The sequence below is a fragment of the Diachasma alloeum genome, unplaced genomic scaffold (genome assembly GCF_001412515.2).
Source record: "Diachasma alloeum isolate Michigan unplaced genomic scaffold, Dall2.0 Dall_scaffold_78908, whole genome shotgun sequence".
Classification (NCBI taxonomy): domain Eukaryota; kingdom Metazoa; phylum Arthropoda; class Insecta; order Hymenoptera; family Braconidae; genus Diachasma; species Diachasma alloeum.
In genome coordinates this window covers 1727762-1752506 of record NW_021683643.1, presented here as the reverse complement: position 1 = coordinate 1752506, position 24745 = coordinate 1727762, and the positions used below count along the sequence as shown (strand labels likewise).

The following is a 24745-nucleotide window of genomic DNA, read 5'->3' as shown; positions in this document are numbered from 1 at the left end:
CCCCCCCCAACCCTCCCCACCCCTCACTCGTTTATCACACATCACGTAACATTACGAAACAACAGATTGATATTTTACATGTGTGCCATCTTCACGGAATCACAGGCTCACTTGATATGATTAAGTTTCAACATGTGGAGATTGTAGTTCATATGAAATGGGATGGAAACATATTCATTGCTGAAATGAATGACATTGAAAGTGACTTGAGGAGAAACTCCTGTGAAATTTCAATTTTAAGGTGGAATTCTGATAGTTTCAAATAGTTTCAAGTAGAAATGAGCCAAAAATTTCAGAAATCACTTGAATTTTCAGTCAATTCGAATGATTACTGAATAAACCAACTGTGAAATTACTGAATAAATCAACGGAATTTTACACTTTGCATCGGTTTGCTCATTTAATTATGAGAAAATAATACTGTGATAGTTTGTTTTGTTGGGTCAATTTGCAAGAGATACATAAAGTAGTAGGAATTATTTACTTTACAAAAAGTTAACAAGTTGGTGAGTTTCTGAAAAGAATACTTCACTCTGTTGGATTAATTCAGTTGTAGGGGATGAAGAAAGTTCTAATCAAGCTTAATAACTTCAGTTGAAATCGTTTTCTTCGCAAGAAGTTGCTGAGTTTCCTTTGTAAATGCACTCTACCGAGGTTCTATGTGAGTAATACTGAGTGAAGTGCTCGTCATTCCGGCAAAAACGTGTGATTTTCATACGACAATTCTAATCTCTTCGGTTTAATTCAGTTCTAGTAAACAATATAGGTTTTATGTTGTAGCAAAATGACATTCAACCATGTATGTCTCCAATGAAAATATCAAGTAGATGAAAAATTCTGAATTCTTATATTAAACTGAATTCTGAATTCTTATATTAAATAAGCCAGTCCTCAATTCATACCCATTGAAAAGAAGTATTCTCCTCTCTCACTGAACATTTAAACGAGAGTAATGTTGGAATTTAGTCATAAACACCTACCCACACCCACCCCAATGAATTTCCACGTGCAAAATTCATCACCTCAAGTGCCACTTTTTCATCTCATTGAAGGAAAAAAAAAACACAGACTCCTCATCTGTTACTTGCGCTTGCCTCTTATAATATTCCATTTTTCACAACTCCGCAATTACAATCTGAAAAGGCATGACTTCCTGCGGAAACAAAATCTAACGAGCGTCTCAAAAATCTAACTTGAATGAGTTAATAGAACTAGTGACTCCCAGAGAGCTACTCCGAGTCACTCCGACTCCCAGTAACTCTCAAATACTTTCATTTACGATATATTGTGTCACTCATACCTCTAAGACTGCCTTCAAAATACTTACGAAAGTACATTCATGTAGTATGGATTATGATTTTTCTGTACATTTGTTGATGTCACGCTTGCCATCCATAGTATTTTCTTTCTAAAAAATTACGAGCCTACGTACACTGCTGGGATTATACATCACTGTTCAATACACCAAATGTAGTTTTGAAGAAATTCGATAATCAGATTGTTGAGTAGCAGCTGCATTTTGCCCTCAGTCATAACAATTAAAAAAATATCAATTGCCGCATTGAACTCATCCTTTTGTTATGTGAATTGTTAACAATAGACAACAATTCCTCGAGTATTTCAGCCCATTGACGAAGGGCAACGATTTTATTTAAAATAGAATGTAGAGTAGGCTAGTGCACTCCTATTCTAATTCCTCTCATCTCTATACTCCTCGCCCTGTTCGTCAAATAAAGCAGAATGAAATAATAATAATAATGAGTTAAATTAATGTCTCAATATTGTGAAGTTGAAGATTATCGTTCGCTTGTGCCTGTAATTCACTTGTTACTAGTATATAGATCAATTAGGCTTCACACATTTTACCAGTTTAATCAATCGTCAGTAATCACCAATGGACGAATTAAATTGAATCGTTTCGAGTCCATGTTTTGTTAGTTTAGTTGTGTAGGTGTTTGAATAATAGTGTTTTAGGGGTGAAAATCAGTATTAGATGGTGGGTTGGTTTCAGGTGATATGTATTCAAGGCAAACGACAGGCTCTGGTGCGCCAGGATCAAGCAGCAGTTCAGCTAAGACACCTGATTACAGTGGTTATACTGGTTACACTGGGAGTTTTGCTGATACTAATTATCCACAACGTTCTTATCAGGGTGCTGATAGCAACCAAGGTGGGTATGCTGCCAGCGCTCCAAAACCTGGCCAGCAAGGCTTTGATTACAAAGAGTGGCCCACCTCATGACCATTTTAATCAATCCCGGATGTTGAGAGATATGCACTAAATAGCTTCATCTTGTTGGCATGGGTTGTCCATATTTTTATCTTTCACTTGAAATTTATTATCAATACTTTGTACGATTATTCATTGGATAGGTCAATTTTTCGTCGGCATTTTACATTGCATTTGTCAATGGAATGCCCGATTATTCGATTATTTTATTGGGGATGTTCTCTATCATGTTGGAGATGTTATGACAATTGCATGGGGTCGGAAAGTGGGGGTTTAATAAAATTTTAATGGACATTTTGTTTTTCTGCTTGAGACTTTAATCATTGTAGACATCCCATGCTGCAAGTAGGCTCTTTAGGTGGCGCTGGGAATGATGGGAGATATTAAATAAGAGCAGTGTTAGGGTGACATTATGGTCAGGGCGACATTAGAGATTTTTGAATAAAAAAAAGAAGACCAAGCGAGCGTAAAGGAACATTTTTTAATTAATAAAGGAAACGTATGATAGTGGAGAGATGAAAATAAATATGGCACGGGGGTGAACGAGGTGGACACTGAATATATTTCGTTTTATCGTTTGAGATTTGTGCACAAATTTCATTCTGCACTCGTTCACCACCGGTTTTTGACAGCAATAGACACCGTTCAATTATTAATGAATTTTTTAAATAAAAAATAGAAAATTATTGAAACAAATTATTATGATTCCAATATAATGAATTTTGAAGGCGCATCTGATGGGCCAACGCCTTCGAGACATCTAAAAAAACCCCTTCCACTTATCTTATGTAACTAATTAATTATAGTTAGATTATCGAGTAAAGGAAATGAAACTTATGAGACATGAATGAAATCCAATTATTAAATTAGGTAAAAACAACTCGATAGTTAAAGTAATACGTTCACTGGCTGATCATAAAGCTAATTAAATTTTAAAATAAAGCAATGAACGAAGGAGACATAGAGTTAATGGTTAAAGTTTAAAAATAGAATCATTGTCGCGTTGAACATTGTGTGTCAAATCATTGACAGCTGTAGCTGGCTACTGTAGTTTTTGTTGTTTTTCCCCCCTTTTTTCAGACTAGAATTTTCCTACCGTAATTAACTCTTAATTAGTTTTCATCATCTTGAGAGGAGACTTTTGCACGGCCTGTGGACTGTCAATACTAATTAAAACCGCCCTTACAACGCATTTAAACTCGTATTAATTTAAACACACCGTGCCAACTTAAAGTATAATAAAGTGTAAAGTAGAATTAATAAATAACATTTTTTGATTGTGATTAAAATTCAAGGGGTCTTGATTATTGTGACCCCTGTGAGTCAACAGTCCCTCAAATCTCTGCTCTCGAGACCAATTACTGTACATTTCCATTTATAACCTTAATTATCTTCAATTATATTTATTCTGTTTTATTCCTTCACCTTAAAATTAATTTTCTCTTCGTCAATAGGATAAGCGTAGAACAAAAATATCAAAACGTAATGCAACGCGATGCATCAAATTCAATATTCCTTACAAATTGTACTGTAGGGTATAGCCTCAATTATTTTGAATTGTTTATTTTATAATTCCTCCTTGTCTAAAAGTTATTGTCCACTGGATCTGAGCTATCCCATTATCTTCTGAATTGTTCTGTAGTATCTTTTGTTTCACAGTCATCGACAAACATCTCCAGTGTCGGAAAGACTAATAATAAATGAAAAAAGAAAAATACAAAAAATCAAGAATGATAATGAATGAATAAAAAAAATAATCCTAGTTAACCTTTCGTAATTGCGCAATTTTTAATGATAAACAACTGACGACTGTAAGATTTTTGCTGTATTAATAACTATAAATTTTAGACTGGCGAGACTGAGTTCATCATTGATATAAATTTAAATTTTGTGGTAAGGGGATTTGTATGATTTTTCACTGATGAATAATTGTTAAATAAATTGATAATGGAAATTGGTGGATGTCTCGAGGGCGGGTGAGATTGAATAACTTATGATGCATTAACAACAGCTGAAATTAAATAAGGTGTGGTATTTTTTTGGGAGGGGGGGAATGTGAGAGAGGAGGGGGCACTGATCTGAAAAGTCTACCTGATTAAATATATGGCTTAATTATATTTACTCTGTAGGGTTTACCATAGAACCTGTAAATGAATATATTTCTGAAAACGACGGCTCTCCATTTAAAATGCTTGAAAGAATTATTACCGGGCCGCGTTATGTGACTTTCTTTACCGCACGTATAGTGACAAAAAATCCATTTTTTTATTACTTTATTTTCAACTGGCGAGGGGAAAAATTCTGCAAGGGGAAATAAATTGAATTGAACCATCTAATGGAGTAATTGCGATCGCAGCGATGATTTATCTCTTCTTGCAATTACTCTCCTCTTTCTCATTAATTTTGGAAAATTATTGAGGTCGTCGTGTTTAACGAGAAGTGACGCGGCTCGATAAAGAGGGATAAAATTTAAAAAAAATACAATTCTGGGATCAAGACATCTTACAATTAACGAGTAATTAAGGAATACAAAGGGAGCTCAATCAAATAACCCTTTTGTCTTTGTGCTAAGGAAAATTTAATGAGAGAAATGAGAAAATTTAACAAACGTCGGGTACGTGATGATGATAACGCGGATATTACCGAGAAAATTAATAATTATACATTTACATAAATACATTAATTGATGAAAACACAGTCTTACACGCATAATACGAGTTAAAAAAGAAACTATAAATAAGCGAGTGGAATGCGTTGTTGATTATTCAGATAAATAAGAGGCTAAAGTTGATTAAAAAAATGAGTAAGGGAAAACGAAGAAATCTAAATAGAAGACGTGACTTTAAAGAGAATTAAGGAAATTATTCGAATTCCAGGATGCGTTATTTAATGAGCGAAGGAAACAATGGGGTACCAGGGGTGGAGGAAATCATAGGGAATTGCGTTAATTTCATTTTTTTTGTTATCTAAGGCTGTCCATCTCATCTTACCTGTAATTGTAATATAATAGGAAGAACGAACGAAACAAAATGAACAACTAATTAACGAAGATAAAGATTGAATTCAATGGAACCACTAGTGCTAGACAATGACTGCGAGTAATGAACTTACAACAATGTCCTTATTATTATTATCCATAAACACTTAATGAGAAGAAAAACCACAATATAACTGAAGGAATGTTTTAAAACTAATGATTAACGTGATGAATTGAAATGATAAATTTAAATTCTTTTTTTAATTTTGATAGATGCATGATTTTACAAGGCAATTTAATGAAAAAATGCAATACGTGGAATGCGATATGTGGCAAAATGAACGAATCACATTGATTTTTTCTACTAACGAGTCTCAGACGGATGACAAAATAAATTTAATTGATATTGTCGAGAGTGATATTCTACGATAGATTAATTATCCGTTTTTTTTAATGAATATTTTTCCCATGAATTTGTAAATACCTTTTTCTTTTTTATTTGAAATTTTAGTGAATGAAAAAAAAATTTACGAAAAATCAACTAGAGAAATTATTGATTGACTTTAACTAATTGTAAATGGAAATAAACGATGATTTAATGATCATTAATATTTTTTAAATATCGGGATATAGTAGAAAAAAATAGGGAAAAATTCTCAATTCTTTTTTAATTCGTGTAGATATCGTTGAACAATTTCAAGGTTGTTGATAATTTTTTAAATAATTTCCTAAGGTTATTATGCACCCAGGTCTATTCGTTGTATCGTTTTTGTTTATTTACATGAGATCTCCACCTCGCATTACGTTACAATTCACTCAAACTTAACAGATAAGAATTATTATTCATTTCCCCCTCCATCGAAATGATAGGTTCCCTCTCGTTGACTAATTCGTAATGCCAATCCGTGAATTTTTATCGTAAGGGTTATCATGGTAAAACGCATATAAAAGTTGTCACGGCGTTAAAGAAGAAAAAGAACTAATAAATTTAAATTTTAATGAAAAATGCAGAATACAGTGTAAATGCAGTTTAAGTTAGTTCGTTGTTGGTTTAACTATATTTTTCCATTGTAACTTAATTAGTTGTTACATTCATAACTAAACATACGTAAAGAATTAGGTGAAATCAAAATAATAAAGGAAAAAGTCAACAAAATGAAATTTAATAAGATGAATCTTGACATTTAAGTAAAGTTAATGCTTTAATGAAGAAGTTTAATATATTAAATTTGTAGGGAGGGTACGCCACAAACGTCCACTCAATCCACTCAAGACTGGTTATATTAACTAAATGATACGTTTCCCTTTTTTAAATGTTTATTATCTACGCATCATTTTTGTTTTTCGTTTTTTATAAAACACGAGCTAACGCCGTCAATGTCATCTCTTTTAATCACTCAGTGTGAGATTTTCTGTTCATTTGCCAACAATTTTTGATTGTGTTTTTTACCTTACCCTTTTACCGTATTTTTCATAATTGAATTTTAATCCCCGAGACATTGCTCTCTCCCTCAAACAGTTTTCCAGAGCTATTTTGTCCTTTATACCATCATTTATTCATCCTCTGTGGAAAAATTAGTCATTACATTAGCTAACAATGAGATGTACGCCAATTATAAATCGACAGCCATGAAATTGAAAGAAACAATTAACACTCGAAAATTCTAAATTACTGTAGACAGAAATTAAGGAACAAAAAGAATAGCGAATAATGTGTGGAGAGGATCGAGGGATAAGTGAAACAGCCAATAACACAATGACATTTACACAATGAGTATGAACAATTAAAATACTGCTGATACGCACACTCACAGGAATCTCCAGAGGGAATCGATATGGGGATAAGAGTGCTTGGGACAGGGAAATTATAACGTGAGAGGGAGGGATTAATTTTTTTGTTTTAACAGAATACCGATTCGCTTGCAAAATGGAAATAACTGTACGTGGAATTTTTTAGGATCACCTTTTTAAAGTGGGAATGGGGGGGGGGCGATATTTTTTATGGATGGATCAAGCGGCTCATGGATATCACAGACATCCAGTGCTATTTTGTTATCTTCATCGAGGCTGCGATCGCAAAAAATAATCAGAGTAAATAACAACTGGACATTTCACCTCAATCTGTGATCACCGTGAGTCGCCCAATGGAGAGAAAAAAAAACAATTAACGAATAAAAGACACTATCATGATTTAGTGAGTGGTAAGGTAATAAACGTTACGTCGGTAAAGATAAAAAAAACCTAATGATAAATAAAGGAAATTAATTACTGTAATAAATGACCTCGTATACTTGTAACGTTTAGCTTTGTATTGGTAAGATCGTGCCCCCAGTGAGCTTTACAAATTGTAGAATGTAAATTTTAAAATTAAAACAGAGGCAAACTAAAAACTAATGAAAATGAAAGATTACATCGATGAAGTTTTACGAAGTGAAACGATTGTTGAAACTTTATACAAGTCCTTTACGCTCGCTCGTCAGCCCATTAATTTAATGCGAAACGTTTTTTTTATTATTTTTCCCAGTAAATAAACTACGCAATTACCTAAACGAGGATTTGAGAACATTCTGATTCAATCTAACCCCCCCTCCCCCTTGAATTCAAGGCAATCAACTGCCTCTGGTTTATTTTCATAAATAATATTTCCTTCTTTAAATAATGAATGGACTGATTATTCGTAATGTAACTGTATTAATAGAAAAAAAAGATTAACAAATCAGGTGGAATGATAAATCTCAAATCGAGTGTTCTGTCCTCATACGTTTTGGTAACTACGTACAATCCGCCAACGCATTATCTCTGAAAAAAGAAGAAAATGATGAAAAAAAAATTGAAAAATATGAGAAAAAGAAAAACATGAACGAGATATGTATGGAGTAAGACGATTATAAAACGAAGGAAGGAAAGTAGAGAAAGAATTTTTCAATGAGAATAAAGAAAAAATAAAACAGGAAAGGATAAAAAGAGAGAGGAAGGAGGGACAAGGGAAATGTTAAAAAAAATTCAACATGATGAACAATGAATTAATGATCATGGTAATAATAATTAAAGTAGAGGTTAACGATAAAACAAACAAAACCTAAAATTATTGTCGATTATGACATTATATACACATTATTAAAAATATGATAATGAATGGTGAATATAATATACACAGACACTCACAAAAAAAAACAAGTTATTGATCATTGATACATGATATTACCATTACCCAACTGCTTATTACGAATTATTTTCCAATTATTCGTTTGCCTGTGTGGGCACACACTTGCGATCTCCATTTATTTCTACAGTTGCGCGTTATCATAAGGGTGGTGGGAATTTAATTTGACAAAAATCGTGGAACTACAAATTAACCAATGATGTTGAGAGCCGATAAAAGCACTTGTGCATGAGAGAGTGAAAGATGAGGCGTGAGAGAACGGGCAAACGTGTATTTTTTCTTTTCTTAATTCAATCGTAAGAGGGAAGGGTGCGATAAACAGCCAAAAAAACAAAAATCAGTTGAACATAAACACATACATGGTTTACACAATTAGCAGTGAATTTTCTACATGAAATCGATGATTTGACATTCGATAATTAGTCATGTTCACAGAGAAATAAAAATATAGATGTATATACGATATACATAACTAGCAACTGTCTCTGATACCATTATGCATGTATGTGGTGAATAAGATGGATCTTTTAGAGTTAAAATATTATAAATTAAACTACAAAACTCAACGTTATTGATACAACTATCTATTAATGAACATTTCTGAACCGTCAAAATGATAAAATAAACTATCAAAATCGCTGTTGACTGTCACAATATTACCAACAACGACAACTGAAAATTACGATATTAAAATAATTTATTGAATGTCGATTGAGGTAAACGTGACTCGTTCCAGCGCCTTAGTATCGTTAATGAAACCTCCAATGAACTGAGTAAAGAAAATTTATTGATAATTAATGATAACCAATTATTTTGTGGTTTAACACCGTTTATACTCCTCAATTTTACATCTGACGCGCTATTAATAATTAAACAATTGATCACAAAGTGTTATTATCGTCATATTTACCCCAAAGTGCCCTTTTATTTTTTAATTGTATAGTCGTGTAAAGGCAGTTTATTGCGCACGTGAACAGGTGAGAACGAATTCATTGTAAAAGGGATAGTATAGTGATGAATGTGTGAACAAAATAATTTAAATCTCAGAACTGAACAGAATGGTAAGCTCGGTTCGTTGCAGCTATCGTGTCAGCTTCACTAATTATTAATTATAAATAATAAGTAAGGACTGGCCTGGGACATGTTCGTGTCTCCGGGCAATCGCCATGACTGCTCTTCGATAGTTCTACTGATTAAACCGAAAATTATGAAAAATGTAGGGTATTTTAAATAGATAATGAACAATGGGAAGGAACGTGTTCTAAAATAACTTCTCTCACGTGCATAATTTAGAAGCATTTTTCGAAGGATATACCTCGTTATCGTTAGTGTCAGTGGATCAGTGACTGGCCCTTATTTCGTTTCTGCTTGATTAATTGTATTTCGAGTGAAGTCAACCGTACGAAGTAACACAAGTGTTGAATAAATCTAAGAGAGTTTAAGGTAAGAGCAGCGAGGGTGTGAGTGAGAGGGGATAAAAACGATTGAAGAATTATGAACAATTTTTCAAAGCAAACAAAGGCTCACTGTTGTACCTACACGCGTTTCCAAGTCATTCATAATCGATAATTATTATTTCATGAATTTATCCCACGATAGCTGTGACAGCTCGAGTTTTTGGTGAATAGAAAACGAGAAAACCAATTTTTCAATTTAGGTAATTAGAAATTAATCTAGAGATAACAAACGTTCTTGCCTGTTTCACGTGTCAATTATCAATTCTCCAATTAAGTCAGACGGGACCCTTCTACGATATCTAATGAAATCATAGTTAGTCATAGGAATTAAATGAAAATTAAAACGAAGACTAGTGGAAGAAATAACACCAAGCTCACACTGGTCCTGAATTAAGGTAGAATTATTGTGTGAAATGAAATAACTAAGAAAACAGAAGATGAACCAAGCCTTAATTGATAAAGATTAACGTCGGAGTTAAGAACTTAGGAATTATGTTACAACAAAAATGATTAATGGAAAGAAAACTGAAACTTATTAGCTTATTGTTACGAATGTTGAAGATATTGATGGAGAAAATTTAACAAGTGTGTAAAAGTCGTATTTGTCTGATAATCCGTTGATTAACAATGAAAAAAATGAGTAATTAAGATAGTTTTGCCCGTTGAATTAAGATGTAAGCCCTGGGTAAATATGACTATAATATTAACCGTGCGTATTGATAAATTAAATCATAAAACTTGTAATCGTTAATGCCTGAATTGGCAGAGAGTTTGCATTATTTTCTACACGAGAGGGAAGAGTATTTACACGTAGCCAGATGTTTCTCCATCTCGCGTCTAACATTTCTAGAGTGTAACGAATTTTTGTTCAATTACTGGGACAGACACGACGCCGGAATAACTAACAAATTACCCCATATTGACGGATTTACTGCACTGAGACGCTCGAGTATAAGATACTTTACAGTAGTTTAAAATCCTTTCGCCTTTCTCTCAGGGGGGAAAAAATGGCCCCAAATCTCTTGGAAATATTGCCGCTGTACTCTGGGATTTTTAGGATAAAGTGATGTGACATGAGAAAAAAAGTCTAATAGAAAAATGAAGAAATATGAAACAATGACGTGTCAAACTACTGCTGCAATTATCATTATTAATTACTACATTATGACTGTTAGGGAGAGGATCAAGATATATCTTTGATTACTACAATTATCTCGCATTATCCATGTTACTATTTTTCAATAAACGAGTCTTGTGACTCTCGTAAACTTAATTTGAGTAATTCGAGTGACATTTTAGATGTAATTTAAACGTTTTTTCGTAATTTATAAAAGGAAAACACATGCAAAAGGAGGATTATCCATTAAATCGCGTTGGTTATTTACTATTAATGAATTTGAAGGCTATTTTAAATGCATGAAAAAAAAATAAACGGTCTATAGTTTATTAAGACGATGAAAAAAAAATAGACAATTGTTACCTCTGCCTAAGGCTAGGAATATAAGCGGCCAACCCTGTGATCCGTTATGATTGGCTGAGATGTTTTTTGTGTGGATTTACGAGTGCATAAAAGAAGTCATTACAAAAGTAATTTTCGTCATAGTATCGATTTCCTTTTTTTTTTCTCTTCGCTTTTCTTTTTATCGTTGAGTTAATTTCTCGAGAGACCCTTTCGTGTTCATTTTTTTATCATATTTTATTCAACCAGAACAGAGGAAAGAGATGAATCTTGAATGGTGTGAAATGTGCGTGAATGGAGATAGATGGTAACGAATGATTTCTGAAGCAATGAGGAAAATTATAAAAATTACAACGTTAATAGATGAATCGACAAATTATTGATTAAGAGACGATAAGTTTTTGTACAAATGTATTATAAATTACTGATCTATCGCAGGAGAAGTACCTTAATACAGATGTTGACACTTGGGGGGAAGGGGGAAGATCGAAATGAATCAATTGTCTCGTTTTTAATTAAAAATTAAGCACAGAATTATATAGTGTTCCTCGTTAATGGGAGTGATAAGGAAACTTGAAAGTCGGGCTTACGAACGTGACGGGCGGGTGGCGGTGGGGAGGGGGAGGGTTTGAAGGCGAACGGACGTAGAATTAGAGAAAATAATATCAAGTTGACTGTCATTGATTAATCTATCAATTATTAAGTAATTCATTGCTAACTTTTAACGGTGAAAATAAAATGAAGAGTAAAACAAAAATCCTTGACATAAGGCAGTTAAATAGGAGTATTAAGGGATTAGAATGTGGTAAAAAAAAACAAAGTAATATTTTTTAAACAAGAAAAAAAGTAAATGCCGACAAATGCCAATCATTGTGTTCTCGTGAGAATCATAATTAATCAGTAATTCTTAAAAGGGAAAAAAAACTCAAGGAAGAAAAATGGATTTATCTAAGTCGTCGTTTAGTCGTTGTAAATTAATTTGTTCGTAAGGGGAGGGGAACGAAACGAAAAAGCCAAGAATAAAAATGCGAGTGAAAGTGACGAATGACTGTGGATACGAGTGACTGGGAGATTAGAACGGTTTGATCAGACGGGGAATTTGTTTAAGCCAGCTGTTAAGCATTTGAATAATTTTTCTACCGGTAAAAAAAAAACAAAGATTTAAAGTGAAAGAAATAATGAAACCTCGAATTTTAACGTAAATTTAATTATGAAAAATATAAGTAAATGACAAGAAAACTAAAAAAATTGATTATTAAGCCCATGGTTCGCAAAGTCTAAATAAGGATTTTAAACAGAGAGAGTATTGACTACGTTATTATCGCATAATAGTGCATAGGAAATAAAACATGAAGAAAACAAACAAGTAACCTATAATGAAATCATAAAATAATTCGTTAGTTTAATAATTAAAAAGGAAAAAAACTTAAAAAATGAGGAATGAACGTCTGCGGCAGTATTTCCAAATAAAAGTGGCCAAATTATTTTAGTTTCCCATCGAATCTAAATTGAAATTGATTTTTATCCTCAATAGCCGTTCATCATTAATTGAAAAATGAGAGAAAGGCAGTCAGCGCGGGGGGGGGAGGACAGCAAAACCTTTAAAATTACCCACGAAATTAAATTCAACTGGTCCCAAAAAAAAATCGATAATTCTTCCCCCTAGTACCGATGACACCCCAAGAACCAGTACTATTACAGTTACTGTTACTTCATTTACTATTAATTGAAGATGAAAAAAAACCTATACTACCTACAACTATTAAATAATAAACAATCTACATCTATTGATACCATGAAACAGTAAAGAAAAACTAAGTGAATAAATATATGCAGATCTATTATATTGATAAAAATACTTAACGGTGTTTCTAGTGGATTAATTGATTAATTGATACTTAAGAATACAATATTATCTATAATCATATTAACGATATAATAATTGGTATGTAACGATGTAAAGGTGATAAGTTGAATATGAATATTATTAGCTGTAATAATAACATAGAAGACGTGAAGAAATCACTATTCATAAAGTGCATACTGATATAGCTTACGAGGAATTATTGAATAGAAAATGAAAATATTGAGTAAAATACAGATGAAAAAAAAAATTATAAATACTGGAGTAATTGCAATTGTCAATCCATCACAGACTGGCTCCTTGCATCCTTTAACGTAATTAAGTTATTTCAATAAGAATCGATTAATTTCCTCTCTAGTTTTTGTTACATTTTAATTTTCGTAAATTTATCCTTTTTGATTTAGCTTTAAAACACTGCACAGCTTCTCAACGCTTGTATTCATCATTATGTAGAGATTTTGGAGACCCTTTGAGATGTTAATAATTTATCCTCATTCATCATATCAAAATAATCAATTGATCACTGAATGAATCGTCATAAGTGGAATGAATGAGTGAGTGTTTGTCGTCAAATCAAAATTTTCTGTAAAGCCCCAGTGAAATTCGCTGCGGGAGGGGGGGGTGGCGTTAAATAGCAGTTGCCAACTCTCAGAAAGTTGAAAAAAAGAGAATTATAAAAAAAAGAGTATTGAATATTTCAAGATTTCGTTAAAGAATGGGTGAAAAAAAGTTGAATGTTAACCTTCTGCTTTCTTTTTGTCGCTTCTGTTTTTTCACAATTAGAATCTGTTTCCTCACAATTAGCTCATACATGTCATTGTTTCACTGGAAAAACAAAAAAAAAAATTGCAAGGAGAGAAGGAGAAACGAATTGCAAAAGAGAGAATTTTTTTTTTACACTTTGTATTTTTCTTTCAACTTTTTTCTTACGGGTGAGAAAAGCCATCGAGGTGGTCCACTTTTTCGTTCTTTCAAAAAGAGTATTTGTTTTTTTGTCGAGAGTCAAGGGAAAATGAATGAGAGTGCAGTGTTTTATGCTTCGTCAAACAGTCTCAAGCTGCAATTATCATAAGACTGAATCATTCTGATTCAACTAGAGTAATTAATGTAATTCATATCCGGGTATTCCATTAATCCTCACTTCCATTATTCCTTTTGTTCCTCCTTTCAGTTCCCACTCATCCACCAAAATTCAAAACCGAGACCGGAAGCCTGACACTCGTATCAAATGGAGATGCACCGGGTCCTCAGCGTTTCTCCCTCTCCCATCACTCAAATTACCATCCCTATAGACGCTAGGCGTTGAAAACAGAGGAACGTCAATGGGAAATAGAGAAAAAAACGTGAATAAAAAAAGAGGGAGGGGATGAGGGGCGAGAAAACCAGATCCAAACACAAAAAGAGCTTTAACGACGGCACAAAAGGGGGGGGGGGAACAAGTGTGAGAGTTTTTTTTCCATTGCGACGAGTATGCAGAGGAAAATAACAAGCGCACCACCTCTATTTTTTGATTGTTGAACGTGGAAATTCTTCTTTTTTTAGAATTTGTTATTTTATAGACGTAACTTTGAATGTTTTTCCCCTTGAATTTAAGGAGTATAAGTTTAGAAGAAATGATAAATCCAGGGAATCTAAAATTAAGGGAAATTAATATTACGATAATTCATATTTTAATATTCTATCAAATTTTACATATAAAGATTCTCGATATAAATCAAGTGGACGGATTAAACAACTGAATATTAATGCCTCTGGATTCAATGCTGGCGCATCCTCAATCCCGATATCAATGAATTACCGCGGAATTAACGATAGATTAAGCATCACGAATTATTTTATACGATTCTGACAGGCGGCCAGCGTTATGGATCCTCGAATCACACCATCATCCCGATTATATCGTCGACCAACGACAGCTACGCTGGTGGACCCCAGCGGGGGTACTCAACTTCATCGAATAACTCCAGCAAGTATCATCCGTACAATCGTTAAGGCTCGAAGCTGCATTGAGAAGCAAAGGAACAGAAAAGAGAACAAAATATTTCTATATTTTTGAAGGAGGAAGTCAAATAACTGGAGGAATATTACTCCAAGGGGTTCTGATGCCTCCTGCATTCACGAACAAATTCATAATTCATCTCGTTAAAATTAATTATTAAAATACTGTTGATGAAGCCAAGTATTACTACGTAATGCAAACTGGGTGGTTGTCCCAGTGTCACTTCCACTAGCTCCTACGTTTTTTTACATTTCAGTTTTCTCGTTGCAGTTTTCATGGGAAAATAAATCAGTGAATTGGGTAACGTAAATTCCAATTCATTTCATTTCATTCGATACGTTCATTAATGTTGTGAAAGGGTAAAATCGGATGAGTTGTTTTTCGCTGGATATTGAAGGGAGATAGAGAAATTTTGATGTTTACATTGTTTTATAGGTTTAGTTTCGATCGGAAAAAAAGTGCATAAACAAATTTATGTCGTTTTATCCATTCACAATATCAACGAAAATATCATTGTACAAGGACGAACATATATCAGTGAATTGGTAAACATCCACTTCATTTCATTTCATTCGATATTTTCATTGATTTTGCGAAAGGGTAAAATCGGGTAAGTTTTTTTTGCTGGATATTGAAGGGAGATAGTGAAATTTTGGTGTATACCTTGTGTTCTTGGTTTAATTTCGCTCTGCAAAAAAATTTCTGTCGTTTTATCCATTGACAAAATCAACGAAAATATCAATACAAAGACGAACATAAATCAGTGAATTGGTGAACGTAAAAGTCCAATTCATTTGATTTTATTGGCTATTTTCATTGATTTTGTGAAAGGGCACAATCACATGAGTTGATTTATTGTTGAATATTGGAGGCAGGTAGAGGGTTTTCAATGTATAGCTTTCCTCTCAGCTATCGTTTCAATATTTAACAAAAACCAAACTCATGAGTTTTTACCCTTTCGCAAAATCAACAAAAATATTGATATACAAAAACAAATATAAATCAGTGAAATGGTGAACATCCACTTCATTTCATTTCATTCGATATATTCATTGATTTTGTGAAAGGGTAACATCAAATGAGTTAATTTATCGCTGAATATTGGGGGAAGATAGCGAATTTCCGATGCATCCTTTTTTTTGCAGCTTTTGTTTTGCTCTAAAAAAATTCTGCATGAAAATTTTGCTATCTCCATCCAATATCCAGCGAAAACGAAACTCATGCTGGCCTACCCTTTCACAAAATCAATGAAAATATGAACATACAGATACAAACACAAATCGGCGAATTGGAGAAGATAAAAGTAAAATTCATTTTATTGCATTCGAGATTGCCGTTCGTTTTGTGAAATGATAAAATCAGATGAGTGTGTTTTTTGCTGAATACCTTTTTCATAGCTTTCCTTTCGCTCTAAAAAACTGAATGCCAGTTTGGCTATCTCCTCTGGATCAGGAGCTATATATTCATCAAACAATGAATCTAAAAATGACCCAGGGATGTTTGGAAATCCTAAATTGAAATTAATGTTAACAAAATGTAAAAAATTTAATCGTTCTATTGGATTTGATCAATTCGTTGGAATTAATTCCCATGAATTCTGCAGAATTACGAGCATAATAAATATTATATGACTCTCTCCTCGAAATGTCGTTAGATACGACATTAAACTCGGAGATGACGATGGATTGAACCTACGTAGTAAATGTTACGTACGACGTAAGTGAATTCAATCACACTCGTCATACTCTCGAAAATCAATCTCGTCCCACATGATGACGAGAACTTCAAGAATAAATACAATTGAACTATTACCCATATTTTTGTTATACGAGAGAAGAGCCAAGTGGGCGTTTATTTTATAGGATTGGATCGGAGAGGCGAAAATAACTACGAATTAATAAATCTTCACATTTTTAATAACATCCATTTAGTCTCACATTGAATTATCCTTCAAATTAAATACGTTTATTTGAATTATCACATTTACCAGATATGTACATTATTCACTTTCATTATTCTTTCTATAAGCGTTTGTCTTTCACAGGTTCTATCGGCGTTATTTCTGGGTAGAGTCGTAAAAAAATTGATTATACTTGTTCAGTCTCGATGGAGGGATTCACGTGACTGTGCACCTGTGGCAACGTTGCTTATCACTTTTATCGTCGTCTCCTTGATCCAGATGTTTTTCAACTTTATCTTGAATTATAAGAGATTAACAAGACTGTTGGGGGGGTATTCGTGAAATTTGAGGGAAAATTGAGTTGTTAATACTTTTTTTTCAAATATCTCTGAAAAAATGCGAGGGAATTTCTATTTGATAAACATGAAAAATGATTTTACTTGTAGACGGGGTGATTTTTCATCTTGAAATTTTTAATTCAACAGATAAATATGAGAAGCTCCATGAGTATTTAACGTCATGCAATTCATATTTTGCAATTTTTCGTGACGATTTTCTTCGTATGAAGAAATACTTGAAATTGATTAAACTTTCGGGGACATTAATGGCATGAGATCGATTTCTCTTTATGCTATAAAATTCCAAATCGACTTCTGGTGATAAAAATTTGGTACTCGAAATTAAGATTCTAAAATTAAGGGTCATGAGGGTCAGAATAAGGGTTATCAGGGTTACAATCAGGGTCATAAGGGTCACGAGGGTCAGAGTAAGGGTTCCAATAAGGGACATAGGGGTCAAAAAAAAGGTCACCAGGGTCAAAATAAGGTTCACGAGGGTTATAATGAGAATGAGGTTAAGGATCCCAATGGGTCACAAAGGTCAGATTAAGGGTTCAAATAAGCGCGATGGGGGTGAGAAACTAAGGGTCCGAAGGATCAAAATAAGGGTCTCAATATCTTTCTATATTGCAAAAATCCAAATCGACTTTTGGTGATGAAAATTTGGTGCTCGAAATTAAGACTCCAAAATTAGAGGTCAGAAATGAAGGGTCAAAATAAGGGTCACGTTTTAGATTAAAGGCCACAAGGGTCAGAATAAGGATCATAGGGGTCGGCGAGCGGAGGAGAGCAGGGGGCGTAGCCCCCTAGTCTGAAATAGTTCATAAATGATTTATGAAAAAGTCATGACTCCAAAAATTTCTATTTAAAAATTATTCTATAAATTTTCCTCCAAAAGCAGAGATTCCCCAAATGTCTTTTAATAGTTCAGTATGAAAAGTCAAATTTGGACCTGTAATGTTTTTTAAATAATAAAATGGGGTTTAAATAGTTTACATTTCAACGAGAAAAAAAGGTTCACGTACTTGAATATTCTTAATTATCACAAAAACGTGAAACTTTGAAAAAAAAAATGCAGTCAATTTTTCTTCTGGAAAATTTAATCTACAAAGACATATTTCCCCTGCATTTAAAGAGTTCAGAGATATTAACGGAAGAAACTGCACGTAATGCTGGGGATTTAGTGAGGAAAAATTTACCAGCAACATTTTTTTTATCGATCGCCAAAAGTGCTTCATGCAATTCCTTGCTTAATTGAAGTTCAGGGCTGAGTCCAGAGGCCCATATCATGAGCATCCTATACCCATGCTCTTTGTAGCTAGAAGACCCTTGAAATAACGAAGAGGAAAAAAATGAGGGACATGTCAGTCATAAATCGATGCTTTCATGATGTCCTCATCAAAGCCCCCAAGGATAACGAGGCCATTTACTCACCAGTGTACTGCTGTTCAATGGCGTGTATGTGATCATGGGTAAATGCCCAGTGGAGTGCGAGTTTCCTCCAGTCCCCAGCATCAAGTTGCTTGTAAGCCAGTCTCCGGAGAATACAGCGCACATGCTCGGTAATTCCCCCATTGTATACACCAGATACGGTACTCCGCCTGGCCTCCTCTCTCCATCGTCTACTGACCGGGATCAGATCTCCATTTTTCTCCGATCCTTGATCCTCCTGAACCATATTCAATAACTTGACCTTTCGGTATCTCCGGTGGGAAAATTTAGGGAAAATAAAAACAATTCAAGTTTTCATCTTTGAATCTTCTTGATTGTGAGGGATTTCAGGGGAAATTGGGAGGAGGGATTTTGCGTTGGGATTTTTTCCGTTATTGGGGAAATCTCTTGACATTTTACGGAATCCCACGTGAAATTTCGGCATTTATTGGGGAAGAAGATGAATTTTGGAGGAAGAAAAAGTGGTTTTAAGAAGAAAATTGCCAAGAGATTTTTTGAAAATGAGAAGACGTTGTTAGGCAACATTCATTTCTTTAATGGGAAGATAATTTCTTTTGTTCACTGCATTTTCAGCTAGAAATAATGACCCACAACATTTTCCCCGAAAATTTTTCAATTTCTCATGTCTTTAAATCGCCCTAATTATGAGGAATTTCACGGGAAATCGTAAGGAGAGATTTCGTGTTTGAAATTTTATCTAATCGTACCTGAAATTTATGCATTAATTTCGAGAACAAGTGATTTTTATTTTAAAAAATTGCCACGAGATTTTTTGCAAATATTTTTTTGAAAATGAGAAAACGTTGCACAACATTCACGACAAAGAACAAGTCAATTTTTTATTTCTTAACTGTGGAGATAATTTCTTTTGTTCACTACCTTTCAAGCTAGAAAAAGCCCCACAATATTTTCCCCGACAAATTTTCGATTGCTCATGTCTTTGAATTGTCGTAATTATGAGGAATTTCAGGAAAAATCGTAAGGAGATATTCCGTGTTTGATATTTAATGGAATCTTACCTGAAATTTATGCATTAATCTCGAAAACAGGTGATTTTTATAAAAAAAATTTCCAACAGATTTTTTGAAAATGAGAAAATTTATGCAACATCAGAACAAGTCAATCTTTCATGTCTCAAACGTGAGGAGGTCATTCTTTATTAAATCTTTTTCTGCTAGAGAAAACGACCTCCAAAATATGAGGACGAGTGTTTTTTCAAAATTTCCCAGAAGAACGCTTTCTCAATTTTTTTAGGGCATGACTCATTATAAAGTTTAATCACAAAACAAGTTGGGAAATAATCCTCTTCCCGAAAAACATTTCTCACCAAAATTATCTGTTCTCACAAAAATTAATTTCTCTGAAACCATCATTGTATTCGTAATTTATATTTCATACCAAATACTCTAGTCTTGCTGTTTTGATGATCATATCCACAATCGCCGTGAAGCTACCCCCAGCAGCGATATACAGAGGTGTTTTTCCGCTCTAGAATGAACGATTCCAAACAAAAAAAACCATCAGTGTTCAGCTAATCAGGAGAACCCATGACCAAACCCACAGAATGAGAGAAAATAATCGTTTACTTTTTCCTTCTGTTCAATGTTAACCCCGGCTGCGAGTAGGAGTTTGCAGACATCCGTGTGACCCACTTCCGCCGCAATGTGTATCGGAGTTTGGAGTTTCTGGAAATGCGATGTGAGGTCAATAGGTTTCCCCTTGGTTTCATGGGAATTGCCATACCCATTTCCACCTAATGTTTTCATTTCTGATTATGAGAAATTTTAGTAGAAAATCCTAATGCTCTCGCTTGGGAATTCCGTGAGTTTTTTCATGCGACGGTTGAAAATACGACAGTTTTTCCCGGGGGGGCTCTTCAATAGCATTGAAGAGTAGAGAATATCTTGTCGAAAATATTGGACTATAAATTGATGTTTACTTTTTTCTCTCGAGAAAATGGTATTGGTATTTCGTTCATAAAAATTCTTTAGCATGTAGTTTGGAATAATTTTTTTTTTCAGTGGAAATTGCAGGAAATACTGGGGATTCTTATACTGGGGATATCTCTGGATTTTTCTATTGCACCCAGAAGAATAGTTTATTTAAATTAAATCTATTTGATTTGATGGAAATGAAGGGGTTTATTTAAGTACCTCGTAATAAAGTTTCAATTGAAACATCAATTAAGCCGTTTTTGCATTTCTGATTATGAGAAATTTTCGTAAAAAATTCTAATGCTCTTGTTTAAAAATTCTATTATTTTTTTCATGATCTTCGTTGAAAATGTGATAGTTTTTCGCGCGCGTTATTCAATAGAAGAATATCTTATCGAAAATATTGGTCAATAAATTAATATTTACTTTTTTCTGACGAGAAAATTGTATTGGTATTTCGTTTCATAAAAATTCTTTAGCGTAAAGTTTCGAATAATTTTTTTTTCAATGGACATTGCAGGAAATACTTGCCAATTTAGTTTTTTCATTTCTGATTATGATAAATGTCAGTAGAAAATGATAATTCTCTTGTTTGAGAATTCCACTAGTTTTTTTCATGATCTTCGTTGAAAATGTGACAGTTTTTCGCGGTCGTTCTTCAATAGAAGAATATCTTATAGAAAATATTGGACAATAAATTCATATTTACTTTTTTCTGTCGAGAAAAGGATATTGTGAATATTTTTCTTAATGCAAATTGAAGGAAACAAGAATACTAATCGGTCATTTTCAACTGACGATTTTTTCCGTGCAAGCAAGACTTGTTTGAGAACTTGTTCACTTCCCTCCCAGTATAGAGGAATCTAGAAAGTTGTGTCAGAATAATCCATGCAATATCTCCATGCAAGCTAATTCCCATTCACTCACCGAATTAAGAGAATTCAGATCCGCCCCATGTTTTATCAGTATTTCCACAGAATCCACTTGGTTGTTTTGACATGCGAGATGAAGCGCTGTATTCCCAGCCTCCACAAGCAGAAAAAACGAATGAGAAAAAGTTCAAAATTCTAGGAGAGAAGATTAACGTTTCAGCTTACATTGCACTGTACATTGGTGATACTGCTGTGCTGGAGAATGAGCTCCAGAATGCCCTTGCAGCCCTGACTGGCTGCAACATGGAGAGCTGTTAACCCAGCCTCATCAGCTATCTCAATGTCTGCATTGGCTTTTAATAGGGTCTGTACTATTCCGGTGTATCTCATTCGCGTTGCCACATGCATAGGGGTGTTTCCATCCTTGTCCTGGCTGTTTAAGTTTGCACCGAGTTTGATGAGAATTTCAACTGCCTCGCCGTGACCATCAGCGCAGGAACAGTGCAGGGGGGTTTGTTGTTTCTGGTTCATTTGGGATTGCGTAAGATTCATTTTAGAACGTAACAAAAATGTTATGGGAAAACCCCGCACTTTTTCTAAGGAATTTTATCAAAATTCTATTCATTTTTTCTATTGAAAATTATGCATCTTTATGGTGGTTTATTCAATAGATATTTTCGTAACAAATAAAAAAAATACAGCAGAAAAAAAATAAGGAAAACGAAGGAATTGCCCAAGCATTTCCTTGAAGGGGAGACTAATGAGATTTCTCATATATTGAAAATCGATTATATATGTCTAAAAACGAATAATTAGTGGATAAAAATTAATTGGTTATTTTTCGTTTGCCCGGCAGACGCTTAAAATGTTGAAAATAGTCCAGCGCCTCAGTTTTTTCAGCTACAAAGGTTTTTTTTTCAAAATTTGTCAAAAAATGGGTGCAATTACAGTTATGAATTAGTTTCTTGAAATGCAACTACTACACAGCTAATGTCGTTTTTTAAATAAACAATTGCACCATTTATGTAAAGTAGTCCGAAAAATGTTTCTGAAAGAATCGAGAATATATTAAATTTTTTTAAGGATAATTTTTCTGCCTATTTCACATGGACGGCGCCAATTCTTATATTAAACAAAACGAAATTAGCTGTGTAAGAGTCGAATTTCAAAAAACTAATTCTTAGTTGTTATTGTACACATTTTTTCTAAAATTTGTAAAAAACCTCGTTTTCAGACATACATAATCGTTCTTCAATGCATGAGAAAACTCACTCCGATAGCCTGCGACTTTTAAAACTCATAGTAATCTCCCCTTAAAAGTTAAAATCAAGGGAGAAAAGTACTTTGAAATAATGTTTCGATCGTTATTTTTTTCTGTCGGGTTTTGCCTATAAGTATTCTCGGGCATAAATTTTCTCGAATTTTATAATGAAAAACAAATAAAAAAACAACGGAAAAACTGACGGAATTCAGTTCCAGAATTTCAATGGAAAAAACAAAAACAGGGGAGAAGAGCACTTCGAAATGAACTTCAGCAGATTCAGAATTATTACAAAGGGAGGAATGTTCATTTCAAGCATTGATATTGGATCTCCGTTCGGTTATTATTTACTTTATCAGTGACGTCCAGCTTAATTTCCGGTATTTTGGATAGTGCCTCAATGACACCAGGATTGCCAGAAACAGCGGCGTGATGCAGAGCAGTGGCACCTGTGCAGTCAATGGCATCGATATTCAGCGTCTCCACAGCTCCAGTCAAATATTCAATTACATCTGCGTTGTTCCCTCGCGATGCACACATCAAAAGGGTATATTTTTTCTGCGCACAGAAGCAATTGCGAGGGAAAGTCATGAACAAGTTTGATTCGAGGATTTTTCTACTCTTGATTGCAGAATATTGTTGTTGTTCGTGAAAATTATTCTAGCGTCTCAATGAATTACAGTTTATATTCATGAAATTTATTTTTAAAGAATTCTCTATTTTTAAATTTTTTTATTCAACAATATTAATTTTCCTTATTATTTTTTTCATTGCGAAATGCAGATCTTCTATTTGTTGTCTTTTAATTCCAATGAATTACACTCCATATGTATTGAATATACGAGAAAATATTTTCAATTCCAGGATTTTTATATTTCTGAGTAAAAAATATTGTTACTCACAATTTCAGAATAAAAAATTCTGAATTTTTTATTTTTTTTTATTAACAACAATAACAATCTATAATAATATTGTTAATATATATTAACAATATTATATATATTGTTATTAACAATATTATATAATATAACATTGTTATATTATATATATTGTTATTAACAATATTATATTGTTAATCACAATATATATAATATTGTTATTGTGAATAACAATATTTTTTATTTCTTCATTAAAAAAACAAATTGCAGATTTGTGACATCGAACTGAACTCGTTGGATCTCATTCTAATACAGAAACAGTTCTCGATTCTCAAATCGAGAATAAAAAATGATTGAAGCCACATTCTCCACATTTTGAATTCAAGAGCAGTCATCCTCGTAAGAAAAAATATTCTCCGTTCAATACTTGAAAAAATCTTCATTCAGTGCTCAAAGAGTCCTCTGCATCGAATGAAATATAAATTTTTTCCCCCGTATATAACGAGAGTAGAAGGAATTATGAGAAAAAGTCGGGAAGTCCATTAGGGAAGAGTTTTAACTTTTGAATGATGAGAAATTCAATGGGGTATCCTCGTGGGTGGAATGCGGCAAATGCTCAGCTCCCCGGGTACGTTGAATTACCGGGCTCTCCGCAACAGTAATACCTTGTAACATGTGTTACGTATGTAGGTAAGCATCATAGAAGTGATACTCGGCGCTACGTCGCATATCGTAAAATCGATATTCAACTGAGGTACGAATTTATCTCGGAATTTTATGATCCTCCTCGAGCCTCAAGAATATAACTTATTCGTGAGACAGCGTGACTGATTTTATAGGGCTGTAATATTAAATTCTCCAACTGGGGTTATTCCACTTTTTTATCGTCAAGTACACGAAAGTTGACAATTTAAGATTCATGTTCAAATCAAATTTATGAGTTGAAATTATTATCCGGGGGG

At 33.5% G+C, this 24745-nt stretch overlaps 2 protein-coding genes across 3 annotated transcripts in view; one reads left to right on the top strand and one right to left on the bottom strand.

Moving 5' to 3' along the window:
* Positions 1–17070, top strand: part of LOC107047830 (heterogeneous nuclear ribonucleoprotein 27C) — a 27070-nt gene extending 10000 nt beyond the window's left edge. For both annotated transcript variants that reach the window (XM_015270684.1, XM_015270683.1), the window contains 2 exons: positions 2012–2170; positions 15002–17070. In XM_015270684.1, the coding sequence (XP_015126170.1) occupies positions 2012–2170; positions 15002–15141 (299 nt within the window). In that variant the 3' untranslated portion in view covers positions 15142–17070. The remainder of the gene's footprint in view (positions 1–2011; positions 2171–15001) is intronic.
* The window catches only part of LOC107047829 (ankyrin repeat and death domain-containing protein 1A), a 27869-nt gene continuing 20184 nt past the window's right edge, over positions 17061–24745 (bottom strand). The window contains exons 6-13 of the mRNA XM_015270682.2: positions 23257–23463; positions 21870–22166; positions 21700–21798; positions 20425–20523; positions 20237–20326; positions 18821–19055; positions 18586–18714; positions 17061–17344 (exon numbers count right to left, since the gene is read on the bottom strand). Of these exons, the coding sequence (XP_015126168.1) occupies positions 17265–17344; positions 18586–18714; positions 18821–19055; positions 20237–20326; positions 20425–20523; positions 21700–21798; positions 21870–22166; positions 23257–23463 (1236 nt within the window). The 3' untranslated portion in view covers positions 17061–17264. The remainder of the gene's footprint in view (positions 17345–18585; positions 18715–18820; positions 19056–20236; positions 20327–20424; positions 20524–21699; positions 21799–21869; positions 22167–23256; positions 23464–24745) is intronic.